The sequence below is a fragment of the Tachyglossus aculeatus genome, chromosome 2, assembly GCF_015852505.1.
Source record: "Tachyglossus aculeatus isolate mTacAcu1 chromosome 2, mTacAcu1.pri, whole genome shotgun sequence".
Classification (NCBI taxonomy): Eukaryota; Metazoa; Chordata; class Mammalia; order Monotremata; family Tachyglossidae; genus Tachyglossus; species Tachyglossus aculeatus.
In genome coordinates this window covers 75,779,136-75,795,119 of record NC_052067.1, presented here as the reverse complement: position 1 = coordinate 75,795,119, position 15,984 = coordinate 75,779,136, and the positions used below count along the sequence as shown (strand labels likewise).

Genomic DNA, 15,984 nt, shown 5'->3' with positions numbered 1-15,984 from the left:
CTTAATAAGTGCCATTATTATTATTATTACTATTACCAGCGCTTAGAACGGTGCTTCGCACATAGTAGGCACTTAACAAGTGCCATTATTATTATTATTACTATCAGCGCTTAGAACAGTGCTTCGCACATAGTAAGCGCTTAATAAGTGCCATTATTATTATTATTACTATTACCAGCGCTTAGAACAGTGCTTCGCACATAGTAAGCGCTTAACAAGTGCCATTATTATTACTATTACCAGCGCTTAGAACAGTGCTTCGCACATAGTAAGCGCTTAACAAGTGCCATTATTATTATTATTACTATTACCAGCGCTTAAAACAGTGCTTCGCACATAGTAAGCTCTTAACAAGTGCCATTATTATTATTATTATTATTATTATTATTATTATTATTACTATTACCAGCGCTTAGAACGGTGCTTCGCACATAGTAAGCACTTAACAAGTGCCATTATTATTATTATTACTATCAGCGCTTAGAACAGTGCTTCGCACATAGTAAGCGCTTAATAAGTGCCATCATTATTATTATTACTATCAGCGCTTAGAACAGTGCTTCGCACATAGTAAGCGCTTAACAAGTGCCATTATTATTACTATTACCAGCGCTTAGAACAGTGCTTCGCACATAGTAAGCGCTTAACAAGTGCCATTATTATTATTATTACTATTACCAGCGCTTAAAACAGTGCTTCGCACATAGTAAGCTCTTAACAAGTGCCGTTATTATTATTATTATTATTATTATTATTATTACTATTACCAGCGCTTAGAACGGTGCTTCGCACATAGTAAGCGCTTAACAAGTGCCATTATTATTACTATTACCAGCGCTTAGAACAGTGCTTCGCACATAGTAAGCGCTTAACAAGTGCCATTATTATTATTATTACTATTACCAGCGCTTAAAACAGTGCTTCGCACATAGTAAGCTCTTAACAAGTGCCATTATTATTATTATTATTATTATTATTATTATTATTATTATTACTATTACCAGCGCTTAGAACGGTGCTTCGCACATAGTAAGCACTTAACAAGTGCCATTATTATTATTATTACTATCAGCGCTTAGAACAGTGCTTCGCACATAGTAAGCGCTTAATAAGTGCCATTATTATTATTATTACTATTACCAGCGCTTAGAACGGTGCTTCGCACATAGTAAGCACTTAACAAGTGCCATCATTATTATTATTACTATCAGCGCTTAGAACAGTGCTTCGCACATAGTAAGCGCTTAATAAGTGCCATTATTATTATTATTACTATTACCAGCGCTTAGAACAGTGCTTCGCACATAGTAAGCGCTTAACAAGTGCCATTATTATTACTATTACCAGCGCTTAGAACAGTGCTTCGCACATAGTAAGCGCTTAACAAGTGCCATTATTATTATTATTACTATTACCAGCGCTTAAAACAGTGCTTCGCACATAGTAAGCTCTTAACAAGTGCCATTATTATTATTATTATTATTATTATTATTATTACTATTACCAGCGCTTAGAACGGTGCTTCGCACATAGTAAGCACTTAACAAGTGCCATCATTATTATTATTACTATCAGCGCTTAGAACAGTGCTTCGCACATAGTAAGCACTTAATAAGTGCCATTATTATTATTATTACTATTACCAGCGCTTAGAACAGTGCTTCGCACATAGTAAGCGCTTAAGTGCCATCATTATTATTACCATCAGTGCTTAGAACAGTGCTTCACACATAGTAAGCGCTTAACAAGTGCCATTATTATTATTATTTTTATTATTACTATTACCAGCGCTTAGAACAGTGCTTTTCACGTAGTAAGCGCTAAAGTGCCATCATCATTATTATCATTATTATTATCAGCGCTTAGAACAGTGCTTCGCACATAGTAAGCGCTTAACAAGTGCCATCATCATTATTATTACTATTACCAGCGCTTAGAACAGTGCTTCGCACATAGTAAGCCCTTAACAAGTGCCATCATTATTATTATTACTATCAGCGCTTAGAACAGTGCTTCGCACATAGTAAGCGCTTAATCAATCCATCAATCGTATTTATTGAGCGCTTACTGTGCGCAGAGCACTGTACTAAGCGCCTGGGAAGTCCAAGTTGGCAACATATAGAGACGGTCCCTACCCCGCAGTGGGCTCACAGTCTAGAAGACTGTCTAGACTGTCTAGAAGCGCTTAATAAGTGCCATCATTATGAGCCCACTGTTGGGTAGGGACTGTCTCTATATGTTGCCAACTTGCACTTCCCAAGCGCTTAGTACAGTGCTCTGCACACAGTAAGTGCTCAATAAATACGATTGATTGATTGATTGATTATTACTATCAGTGCTTTGCACATAGTAAGCGCTTAATAAATGTCATTATTATTATAGTAAGCGCCTAAGAAATGCCATTATTTATTTCTAGACTGTGAGCCCACTGTTGGGTAGGGACCGTCTCTATATGTTGCCAACTTGTACTTCCCAAGCGCTTAGTACAGTGCTCTGCACACAGTAAGCGCTCAATAAATACGATTGATTGATTGACTGATTATTACTATCAGTGCTCTGCACATAGTAAGCGCTTAGTAAATGTCATTATTATTATAGTAAGCACCTAATAAATGCTATTATTTATTTCTAGACTGTGAGCCCACCGTTGGTTAGGGACTGTCTCTATATGTTGCCAACTTGTATTTCCCAAGCACTTAGTACAGTGCTCTGCACACAGTAAGCGCCCAATAAATATGATTGATTGATTGATTATTACTATCAGTGCTTTGCACCTAGTAAGCGCTTAATAAATGTCGTTATTATTATAGTAAGCGCCTAATAAATGCTATTATATATTTCTAGACTGTGAGCCCACTGTTGGGTAGGGACTGTCTCTATATGTTGCCAACTTGTACTTCCCAAGCGCTTAGTACAGTGCTCTGCACATAGTAAGCACTCAATAAATATGATTGATTGATTGATTGATTATTACTATCAGTGCTTTGCACATAGTAAGCGCTTAATAAATGTCATTATTATTATAGTAAGCACCTAAGAAATGCCATTATTTATTTCTAGACTGTGAGCCCACTGTTGGGTAGGGACCGTCTCTACATGTTTCCAACTTGTACTTCCCAAGAGCTTAGTACAGTGCTCTGCACACAGTAAGCGCCCAATAAATATGATTGATTAATTGATTATTACTATCAGTGCTTCGCACATAGTAAGCGCTTAATACATGTCATTATTATTATAGTAATTGCCTAATAAAAGCTATTATTAATTTCTAGACTGTGAGCCCACTGTTGGGTAGGGACCGTCTCTATATGTTGCCAACTTGTACTTCCCAAGCGCTTAGTACAGTGCTCTGCACACAGTAAGTGCTCAATAAATACGATTGATTGATTATTACTATCAGTGCTTTGCACATAGTAGGCGCTTAATAAATGTCATTATTATTATAGTAAGCGCTTAATAAATGCTATTAATTATTTCTACACTGTGAGCCCACTGTTGGGTAGGGACCGTCTCTATATGTTGCCAACTTGTACTTCCCAAGTGCTTAGTACAGTGCTCTGCACACAGTAAGCGCTCAATAAATACGATTGATTGATTGATGGATTGATTATTACTATCAGTGCTTTGCACATAGTAAGCGCTTCACATAGTAAGCGCTTAATAAATGTCGTTATTATTATAGTAAGCGCCTAATAAATTATATTATTTATTTCTAGACTGAGAGCCCACTGTTGGGTAGGGACTGTCTCTGTATGTTGCCAACTTGTACTTCCCAAGCACTTAGTACAGTGCTCTGCACACAGTAAGTGCTCAATAACTACGATTGATTGATTGATTGATTGATTATTACTATCACTTAGTACAGTGCTCTGCACACAGTAAGCGCTCAATAAATACGATTGGTTGATTGATTATTATTATTATTATTATGAATGAATGAATGAATGGATGGAAGGATGGTTGGATGGATGGATGGATGGATGAGTGGATGGATGGATGGATGGATGGATGAATGGATGGATAGGGAAGCAGCGTGGCTCAGTGGAAAGAGCACGGGCTTTGGATTCAGAGGTCATGGGTTCGAATCCTGCCTCCGCCACATGTCTGCTGTGTGACCTTGGGCTAGTCACTTAACTTCTCTGAGGCTCAGTTACCTCATCTGTAAAATGGGGATGAAGACTGTGAGCCCCAACGTGGGACAACTTGATGATGATGATGGTATTTGTTAAGCGCTTACCATGTGCAAAGCACTGTTCTAAGCTCTGGGGAGTTTACAAGATGATCAGGTTGTCCCACAGGGGGCTCACAGTTTGAATCCCCATTTTACAGATGAGGTAACTGAGGCCCAGAGAAGTTAAGTGACTTGGCCAAAGTCACACAGCTGACAGTTGGCGGAGCCGGGATTTGAACCCATGACTTCAGACTCCAAAGCCCGGGCTCTTTCCCCTGAGCCACGCTGCTTCTCAACTTGATCAACTTGTATCTCCCCCCAGCGCTTAGAACAGTGCCCCGCACATAGTAAGCGCTTAATAAATGCCATTATTATTGTTATGGATAGATGGATGGAAGGATGGGCCCACGTCATCCCCCAGGCCTGGAATGCCCTCCCTCTGCCCATCCGCCAAGCTAGCTCTCTTCCTCCCTTCAAGGCCCTACTGAGAGCTCACCTCCTCCAGGAGGCCTTCCCAGACTGACCCCTTTCCTTCCTCTCCCCCTCGTCCCCCTCTCCATCCCCCCATCTTACCTCCTTCCCTTCCCCACAGCACCTGTATATATGTATATATGTTTGTACATATTTATTACTCTATTTATTTATCTATTTATTTTACTTGTACATATCTATTCTATTTATTTTAATTTGTTAGTATGTTTGTTTTTTTTCTCTGTCTCCCCCTTCTAGACTGTGAGCCCACTGTTGGGTAGGGACCGTCTCTATATGTTGCCAACTTGTACTTCCCAAGCGCTTAGTACAGTGCTTTGCGCACAGTAAGCGCTCAATAAATACGATTGATTGATTGGTAGGGACTGTCTCTATATGTTGCCAACTTGTACTTTCCAAGCGCTTAATTAATCAATCAATCAATCAATCGTATTTATGGAGCGCTTACTGTGTGCTGAGCAGAGCAGCAGAGCAGGGAGAGGAAAGAGCTTAGTACAGTGCTCTGCACACAGTAAGCGCTCAATAAATATGCACTGTTGGGTAGGGACTGTCTCTATATGTTGCCAACTTGTACTTCCCAAGCGCCTAGTACAGTGCTCTGCACACAGTAAGCGCTCAATAAATACGATTGATTGATTGATTGATTGATAGGGACTGTCTCTATATGTTGCCAACTTGTACTTCCCAAGCGCTTAATCAATCAATCAATCAATCAATCGTATTTATGGAGCGCTTACTGTGTACTTTCCAAGCGCTTAATTAATCAATCAATCAATCAATCGTATTTATGGAGCGCTTACTGTGTACTTTCCAAGCGCTTAATTAATCAATCAATCAATCAATCGTATCTATTGAGCGGTTATTGTGTGCTGAGTAGAGCAGCAGAGCAGGGAGAGGACAGAGCTTAGTACAGTGCTCTGCACACAGTAAGCGCTCAATAAATACGATTGACTGATTAATTGATTGATAGGGACTGTCTCTACATGTTGCCAACTTTACTTTCCAAGCGCTTAATCAATCAATCAATCAATCAATCAATCGTATTTATGGAGCGCTTACTGTGTACTTTCCAAGCGCTTAATCAATCAATCAATCAATCAATCAATCGCATTTATGGAGCGCTTACTGTGTACTTTCCAAGCGCTTAATTAATCAATCAACCAATCAATCGTATCTATTGAGCGCTTACTGTGTGCTGAGCAGGGCAGCGGAGCAGGGAGAGGACAGAGCTTAGTCCAGTGCTCCGCACACAGTAAGCGCTCAATAAATACGATTGATTGATTGATTGATTGATTAAGTGCTTGGGAAGTACAAGTGGGCTCACAGTCTAGAAGGGGGAGACAGAGAACAAAACCAAACACATTAACAAAATAAAATAAATAGAATAGATATGTACAAGTAAAATAAATAGAGTAATAAATATGTACAAACATATATACATATATACAGGTGCTGTGGGGAAGGGAAGGAGGTAAGATGGGGGGGATTGATTGATTGACTGATTATTATGAATGAATGGATGGATGAATGAATGAATGAATGAATGAATGAGGAAAAAGGATCCCAGGGGAGACACGTGGGAAACCTCTTCCCGCCCGCGTACGCTAGGGGGCGCTGTGGCTACAGCGGCGTTGTCGTGCCTGTCGGCGCCGCGCGCATGCGCACGCGCACGCTCTAGCGTCAGCCCACGCGCGCCCCCTCCTCCCTGACGTCATCACGTTCTCGGGCGTTTCTCCGGAGCCGCGCGCCCCGCTCCCGAAGGAAAGCGGTTGGCGGGGGCGCGCGGCTGCGTGCGCATGCGCGCGCGCCCCTTCCGGCGGAAGCGGAAGTGTGGCGGCGGTGGCGGTGGCGGCGTCGCGCGGGGATGGCGGCCCTGTCCCCCCTGCCTCCCCTGCCCCCGCAGTTCAGGAGCCTCCAGCACCATCTGAGGACGGGCCAGGAGCACGACAAGAGGGAGCCCGTCGTGGCCTATTACTGTGAGTCGTTCCCCCCCCAACCCCCGCCATTGCCCGGGACCGAGACCGGGGTCGTTCATGCCTTCCTATTGGTTGAGCGCTTACCTCAGTCATCCATCCATTCATTCATTCATTCGACCGTATTTATTGAGGGCTTCATTCGTTCGATCGTATTTGTTGAGCGCTTACCTCATTCGTCCATTCATTCATTCATTCGACCGTATTTATTGAGGGCTTCCTTCATTCATTCGATCGTATTCGTTGAGCGCTTACCTCATTCGTTCATTCATTCACTCATTCGACCGTATTTATTGAGGGCTTCATTCATTCGATCGTATTTGTTGAGCTCTTACCTCATTCGTTCATTCATTCATTCGACCGTATTTATTGAGGGCTTCATTCGTTCGATCGTATTGGTTGAGCGCTTACCTCAGTCATCCATTCATTCATTCATTCGACCGTATTTATTGACGGCTTCATTCATTCGATCGTATTTGATGAGTGTTTACCTCATTCGTCCATTCATTCATTCGTCCATTCATTCATTCATTCGACCGTATTTATTGAGGGCTTCATTCATTCGATCGTGTTTGTTGAGCGCTTACCTCATTCGTCCATTCATTCATTCATTCATTCGACCGTATTTATTGAGGGCTTCATTCGTTCGATCGTATTGGTTGAGCGCTTACCTCATTCGTCCATTCATTCATTCATTCGACCGTATTTATTGAGGGCTTCATTCGTTCGATCGTATTTGTTGAGCTCTTACCTCATTCATTCATTCATTCATTCGACCGTATTTATTGAGGGCTTCATTCGTTCGATCGTATTGGTTGAGCGCTTACCTCAGTCATCCATTCATTCATTCATTCGACCGTATTTATTGAGGGCTTCATTCATTCGATCGTATTTGATGAGTGTTTACCTCATTCGTCCATTCATTCATTCATTCGACCGTATTTATTGAGGGCTTCATTCGTTCGATCGTGTTTGTTGAGCGCTTACCTCAGTCGTCCATTCATTCATTCATTCGACAGTATTTATTGAGGGCTTCATTCATTCGATCGTATTGGTTGAGCGCTTACCTCAGTCATCCATTCATTCATTCATTCGACCGTATTTATTGAGGGCTTCATTCGTTCGATCGTGTTTGAGCGCTTACCTCATTCGTCCATTCATTCATTCATTCGACAGTATTTATTGAGGGCTTCATTCATTCGATCGTATTTGATGAGTGTTTACCTCATTCGTCCATTCATTCATTCATTCGACCGTATTTATTGAGGGCTTCATTCATTCGATCGTGTTTGTTGAGCGCTTACCTCATTCGTCCATTCATTCATTCATTCGACCGTATTTATTGAGGGCTTCATTCATTCGATCGTGTTTGTTGAGCGCTTACCTCATTCGTCCATTCATTCATTCATTCGACCGTATTTATTGAGGGTTTCCTTCATTCATTCGACCGTACTTGTTGAGCGCTTACTTCATCCGTTCATTCGATCGTATTTGTTGAGCGCTCACTTCATTCGATCGTATTTGTTGAGCGCCTCTTCATCCGTTCATTCGATCGTATTTGTTGAGCGCTTCTTCATTCATTCATTCGATCGTATTTGCTGAGCGCTTCTTCATTCATTCATTCGATCGTATTTGTTGAGGGGTTACTTCACTCATTCATTCGACCGTATTTACTGAGGGCTTACTTCACTCATTCATTCGACCGTATTTATTGAGGGCTTCATTCATTCGGTCGTATTGGTTGAGCGCTTACCTCATTCATTCATTCGACCGTATTTATTGAGCGCTTCATTCGTTCATTCGATCGGATTTGTTGAGCGCTCACTTCATTCGATTGCATTTGAGCGCTTCTTTATTCATTCATTCATTCGATCGTATTTATTGAGGGCTTCATCTGTTCATTCGATCGTATTTGTTGAGCGCTTCTTCATTCATTCATTCGATTGTATTTATTGAGGGCTTCCTTCCTTCATTCGACCGTATTTGTTGAGCGCTTACTTCATTCGTTCATTCGATCGTATTTGTTGAGCGCTCCCGTCATTCATTCGATCGTATTTGTTGAGCGCTTCTTCATTCATTCATTTGATCGTGTTTATTGAGGGCTTACTTCATTCGATCGTATTTGTTGAGGGCTTACTTCACTCATTCATTCGATCGTATTTGTTGAGGGCTTACTTCATTCATTCATTCGATCGCATTTGTTGAGGGCTTACTTCATTCATTCGATCGTATTTGTTGAGTGCTTACTTCATTCGTTCATTCGACCGTATTTGTTGAGCGCTCACTTCATTCGATCGTATTTGAGCGCTTCTTCATTCATTCATTCATTCATTCGATCGTATTTATTGAGGGCTTACTTCATTCGATCGTATTTGTTGAGTGCTTACCTCATTCATTCGATCGTATTTGTTGAGGGCTTACTTCATTCATTCGATCGTATTTGTTGAGGGCTTGCTTCATTCATTCATTCAATCGTATTTGTTGAGCGCTTACCTCATTCATTCATTCATTCATTCGACCGTATTTATTGAGGGCTTACTTCATTCGATCATATTTGTTGAGGGCTTACTTCATTCATTCAATCGTATTTGTTGAACTTTTTATTTATTCATACTATCATATTTGTTGAGCGCTTACTTCATTTGATCGTATTTATTGAGCGCTCACTTCATTCATTCGATCATATTTGTTGAGCACTTCATTCATTCATTCGATCGTATTTATTGAGGGCTTACTTCATTTGTTCATTCGATCGTATTTGTTGAGGGCTTACTTCATTCATTCACCTGATCGTGTTTGTTGAGCGCCCACTTTATTCATTCGTTCGTATTTGTTGAGCGCTTCTTCATTCATTCATTCATTCGATCGTATTTATTGAGGCTTACTTCATTCGATCGTATTAAGCGCTTCATTCGTTCATACGATCGTATTTATTGAGCACTTCATTTGATGGTATTTGATGAGTGCTTCTTCATTCATTTATTGGATCGTATTGAGCGCTTACTTCATTCGATCGTATTTGTTCAGCGCTTCATTCATTCATTCGATCGTATTTGTTGAGCGCTTACTTCATTCATTCAATCGTATTCGTTGAGCTTTTTATTCATTCATACTATCATATTTGTTGAGCGCTTACTTCATTCGATGGTATTGAGCGCTTCATTCATCGTATTTGTTGAGCGCTTCATTCATTCATTCGATCGTATTCATTGAGGGCTTACTTCATTCGTTCATTCGATCGTATTTGTTGAGGGCTTACTTCATTCATTCACCTGATCATTTTTGTTGAGCGCCCACTTCATTCATTCGGTCGTATTTGTTGAGCGCTTCTTCATTCATTCATTCATTTGATCGTATTTATTTAGGGCTTACTTCAATCGATCGTATTTGTTGAGCGCTTACTTCATTCATTCATACGATCGTATTTATTGAGCACTTCATTCATTTGATGGTATTTGATGAGCACTTCTTCATTCATTTATTCGATCGTATTGAGCGCTTACTTCATTCGATCGTATTTGTTCAGCGCTTCATTCGATCGGATTTGTTGAGCGCTTACTTCATACGATCGTATTTATTGAGCACTTCATTTGGTATTTGAGCGCTTTTTCATTCATTTATTCGATCGTATTGAGCACTTCATTCATTCGATCGTATTTGTTGAGCGCTTCATTCATTCAATCGTATTTGTTGAGCTTTTTATCATTCATACTATCATATTTGTTGAGCACTTCATTCGATCGTATTTATTGAGCACTCTCTTCATTCATTCTATCGTATTTGTTGAGTACTTCATTCCTTCATTCGGTCGTATTTATTGAGGGCTTACTTCATTCGTTCATTCGATCGTATTTGTTGAGGGCTTACTTCATTCATTCACCTGATTGTGTTTGTTGAGCGCCCACTTTATTCATTCGTTCGTATTTGTTGAGCGCTTCTTCATTCATTCATTCATTCGATCGTATTTATTGAGGGCTTACTTCATTCGATCGTATTTGAGCGCTTCATTCATTCATACGATCGTATTTATTGAGCACTTCATTTGATGGTATTTGAGCGCTTCTTCATTCATTTATTCGATCGTATTGAGCGCTTACTTCATTCGATCGTATTTGTTCAGCGCTTCATTCATTCATTCGATCGTATTTGTTGAGTGCTTACTTCATTCATTCAATCGTATTTGAGCTTTTTATTCATTCATACTATCATATTTGTTGAGCGCTTACTTCATTCGATCGTATTGAGCGCTTACTTCATTCGATCGTATTTGTTGAGGGCTTACTTCATTCATTCACCTGATCGTGTTTGTTGAGCGCCCACTTTATTCATTCGTTCATATTTGTTGAGCGCTTCTTCATTCATTCATTCATTCGATCGTATTTATTGAGGGCTTACTTCATTCGATCGTATTTGAGCGCTTCATTCATTCATATGATCGTATTTATTGAGCACTTCATTTGATGGTATTTGAGCGCTTCTTCATTCATTTATTCGATCGTATTGAGCGTTTACTTCATTCGATCGTATTTGTTCAGCGCTTCATTCATTCATTCGATCGTATTTGTTGAGCGCTTACTTCATTCATTCAATCGTATTTGTTGAGCTTTTTATTCATTCATACTATCATATTTGTTGAGCGCTTACTTCATTCGATCGTATTTGTTGAGCGCTTCTTCATTCATTCATTCGATCGTATTTATTGAGGGCTTACTTCATTCGTTCATTCGATCGTATTTGTTGAGGGCTTACTTCATTCGTTCATTCGATCGTATTTGTTGAGGGCTTACTTCATTCATTCACCTGATCATATTTGTTGAGCGCCCACTTCATTCAGTCGTATTTGTTGAGCGCTTCTTCATTCATTCATTCATTCGATCGTATTTATTGAGGGCTTATTTCAATCGATCGTATTTGTTGAGCGCTTACTTCATTCATTCATTCATACGATCATATTTATTGAGCACTTCATTCATTTGATGGTATTTGATGAGCACTTCTTCATTCATTTATTCGATCGTATTGAGCGCTTACTTCATTCGATCATATTTGTTCAGCGCTTCAGTCATTCATTCATTCGATCGTATTTGTTGAGCGCTTACTTCATTCATTCAGTCGTATTTGTTGAGCTTTTTATTCATTCATACTATCATATTTGAGCGTTTACTTCATTCGATCATATTTATTGAGCGCTTACTTCATTCATTCGATCGTATTTGTGAGCGCTTCTTCATTCGATCGTATTTATTGAGGGCTTACTTCATTCGTTCATTCGATCGTATTTGTTGAGGGCTTACTTCATTCATTCACTCGATCGTATTTGTTGAGCGCCGACTTCATTCGGTCGTATTTGATGAGCGCTTCTTCATCCATTCATTCGATCGTATTTATTGAGGGCTTACTTCATTCGATCGTATTTGTGAGCGCTTCTTCATTCGATCGTATTTATTGAGGGCTTACTTCATTCGTTCATTCGATCGTATTTGTTGAGGGCTTACTTCATTCATTCACTCGATCGTATTTGTTGAGCGCCGACTTCATTCGGTCGTATTTGATGAGCGCTTCTTCATCCATTCATTCGATCGTATTTATTGAGGGCTTACTTCATTCGATCGTATTTGTTGAGCGCTTACTTCATTCATACGATCGTATTTATTGAGCACTTCATTCATCTGATGGTATTTGATGAGCACTTCATTCATTTATTCGATCGTATTGAGCGCTTAGAGCATTGTACTGAGCACTTGGGAGAGTATAATTTCTTTTTTCTTTCTTTCAGTCGTGCTTGTTGAGCACTTACTCTATGCCGAACGCTGTATTTGTTAAGCACTGTACAGAGCACTGGGGTAGATACAAGATAAGTAGGTCAGACACAGTCCCTAGCCCTCTTAGGGCTCACAGTCTAAGTAGGAAAGAGAATAGCTCCTGGCTTCATCACTTGTCTGCTGCGTGACCTTGGTCAAGTCACTTAACTTCTCTGTTCCTCAGTTACCTCATCTGTCAAATGGGGATCGAGACTGTGAGCCCCACATGGGACAGGGACTGTGTCCAACCCAATTTGCTTGTATCCACCCCAGCGCCTAGTACAGTGCCAGGCATAAAGTAAGCGCTTAACAAATACCATAATCGTATTGTAATTCAATTGAGGTGGCAGATACGTTCTGTGCCCACAGTGACCTACTGTCTAGAGGGGGAAGGGAGACAAGCCAACTAGCATTAATTATATTTATAATTTCATGCTAATGAACCTTAAAATTAATTGTATTTATCGAGCACTTATTGTAAGCAAAACACTGTACTACGCATTTGGGAAGAAAAATATAATAAAGTTGGTAGACACAGTTCCTGTCCAAAACGTATAATTAAAAAAAATTTTCAAAATCTATTGTATTTTTCATTCAAATGGGTACTGTCTGGATGTGAAACTGTCTTCATCTCATCATTGACCAACTCAGTTAATGGAAATTGGAGGCATTAATCAATCAAATCATATTTATTGAGCGCTTAGTGTGTGCAGAGCACTGTACTAAGCGCTTGGGAAGTACAAGTTGGCAACATATAGAGACAGTCCCTATCCAACAGTGGGCTCATAGTCTAGAAGGGGGAGACAGAGAACAAAACCAAACATATTAACAAAATAAAATAAATAGAGTAGATATGTACAAGTAAAATAAATAAATAAATAGAGTAATAAATATGTACAAACATATATACATATATACAGGTGCTGTGGGGAAGGGAAGGAGGTAAGACGGGGGATGGAGGGAGGGCGATGGGGAGAGGAAGGAGGGGGCTCAGTCTGGGAAGGCGTCCTGGAGGAGGTGAGCTCTGTAGGGCCTTGAAGGGAGGAAGAGAGCTAGCTTGGCGGATGGACAGAGGGAGGGCATTCCAGGCCCGGGAGATGACATGGGCCGGGGGACGATGGCGGGACAGGTGAGAACGAGGTACGGTGAGGAGATTAGCAGCAGAGGAGTGGAGGGTGCAGGGTGGGCTGTAGAAGGAGAGAAGGGAGGTGAGGTAGGAGCGGGCGAGGTGATGGACAGCCTTGAAAAGCTCAGGGTGAGGAGTTTCTGCCTGATGCACAGATTGATTGGTAGCCACTGGAGATTTTTGAGGAGGGGAATAACATGCCCAGAGCGTTTCTGGACAAAGACAATCTGGGCAGCAGCATGAAGTATGGATTGAAGTGGGGAGAGACACGAGGATGGGAGATCAGAGAGAAGGCTGGTGCAGTAGTCCAGACGGGATAGGATGAGAGCTTGAACGAGCAGGGTAGCAGTTTGGATGGAGAGGAAAGGGCGAATCGTGGCAATGTTGCGGAGCTGAGACCGGCAGGTTTTGGTGATGGCTTGGATGTGAGGGGTGAATGAGAGAGCGGAGTCAAGGATGACACCAAGGTTGCGGGCTTTTGAGACTGGAAGAACGGTAGTGCCATCAACAGTGGTGGGAAAGTCAGGGAGAGGGCAGGGTTTGGGAGGGAAGACAAGGAGTTCAGTCTTGGACAGGTTGAGTTTTAGGCATTTTTTATGCAGGATTGTCCAGAGTGACAGCAAAGTTCTCACAAAGTGCTGTAGACTCTGAAGTGAGAAGATTGAGACTGCAGGAAAAGCTGTTTACTTCGGCATAGATCCCAGTACATTCTAGCTGGAAGATTTTCTCCTTTCCATCCCTAGGTACTGGCCTCTTTGGGCCAGGAGGAATCAATCAATCGTACTGCTTCCAGGAGGAAGCAGTGTGGTCTAGTGGAAAGAGCAAGGGTCTGAGAATCAGAGGACCTCGGTTCTAATCTAGACTCTAGCACTCATCTGCTTGGGCAAATCACTTAAATTCTCTGTGCCTCAGTTACTTCATGTAAAATTGGGATACAGTCCTGAACTCTCTCCTAATTAGGATTGTGAGCCCCTGTAGGACCTGATTTATCTTGTATGTAACCTAGTGCATAGCAAGCTACTTGGCACATAGTAAGTGCTTAACAAATACCATAATCATTATTATTCTGAGGAGGGGTCATGCTCCTTGTTACCTCTGATTCCCACAAATGCTCAATGCTTTGCCTAAATCCCAGCAAGATTTGGGGGCAAAAAACACATGCAAAGCTTTAAAGTTCAGCTAAGTACAGGCCCCACACTTTTCAGATTAGGTCTGGCCTTATAATGTTAACTTCTCCATTGTTCTAGGTCACTGATGGTTCTGGCAATTGAAGGTAAGGTTATTTTAGGAAAAACTTGTTTCACGTGGTAGACAGTGACTGGCGATTAAAGAGAGGGGAAGGATATGGTGAGGTAGGCCCATGCAGGGAAATAGTTTTGTTGCATCAAGGACAGCTTGAACAAACATTTGGAAATAAGATGTGGACTAAGCTTCAAAGGCTGCAAAAGGTGGGGTCTCAGCAGGAATGAAGGATGCTGCTTAGAGTGTACTGGGAATTAAGGGCTGATTATGGGGAGCTGGCAATTGTAGATTAAATTTGATCTGACAGGTGATGGACAGCCGTTGGGAGGATGTGAGCAGTTAAGAGATGTGGTTAAAGCTATGCTTCTATAGTTTTAGGCAGTTTCAGATCCTGGGTATAGAAAGCACTGGATGGATCGCTTCTAAAGAGATCACAAGACAACTGCATTAAAGAGTTCCTTATAAAAAAAGTTTACTAATTTCTTTAATGGGAGAATAAGATGATTTAGTGGGAATATTGCCCACTACACAATTATCGCTCAATTTTCTGGACTCAGACCAGAAAATTGAAAAAGGAAGCTACTATTCATAGCAAAGGGGGTGGATTTTGGGTTCCACTTCCTCCAATTGAGCAGTGAGCTTGAGCCAAGAGGCTCAGACTTTGGTGTGGCCATCATGGTGCTGAGCAAATCGGATTATTTCAAGTCCTGCTCTCTGTGCAAACCCCCCCAAAGCCATGACTAGTTGTGAAGACTGGAAAACCGTTGGTGTGGGTGGCACACCAATCATGGCAGGAAAAGTCCAAATAATCCACAAACTCTGTGAACCTAGGACTTAGAGTGGACCAAATTGTAGTACTGTTAGTAACAAAATGTTCTCTGCCAATTTTGTTTTATTGTACATGATTTGCATGTCATCCTTGAAAAGCTGCTCATTTTGGAGGGATTGGGTTTGCCGGCAGTAGAGGAGCTCGGAATGCAGTGAAATCAGGGGAATTACGGAGAAAGGAATGAAGAAAGATTATGGAGCAAAGTTTAGAAGACCATTAACCAAAATTTGGAAAAATTGATCAAAACTTGCATATTCATTGTATTTATTGAGCGCTTACTTGTGTGCAGAGCACTTGTTGCATATTAAACACTAAACAAAGGAAATGGCTGTAGTACAATTTAGGTCATGATT

At 41.0% G+C, this 15,984-nt stretch overlaps 1 protein-coding gene across 1 annotated transcript in view; it reads left to right on the top strand.

Annotated features, from left to right (window-relative positions):
- The first annotated feature begins 6,518 nt into the window (after positions 1 to 6,518).
- VTA1 (vesicle trafficking 1) overlaps positions 6,519 to 15,984 on the top strand; it is a 101,462-nt gene continuing 91,996 nt past the window's right edge. Inside the window, exon 1 of the mRNA XM_038770523.1 lies at positions 6,519 to 6,636. Coding sequence (XP_038626451.1) covers positions 6,525 to 6,636 — 112 coding nt within the window. The 5' untranslated portion in view covers positions 6,519 to 6,524. The remainder of the gene's footprint in view (positions 6,637 to 15,984) is intronic.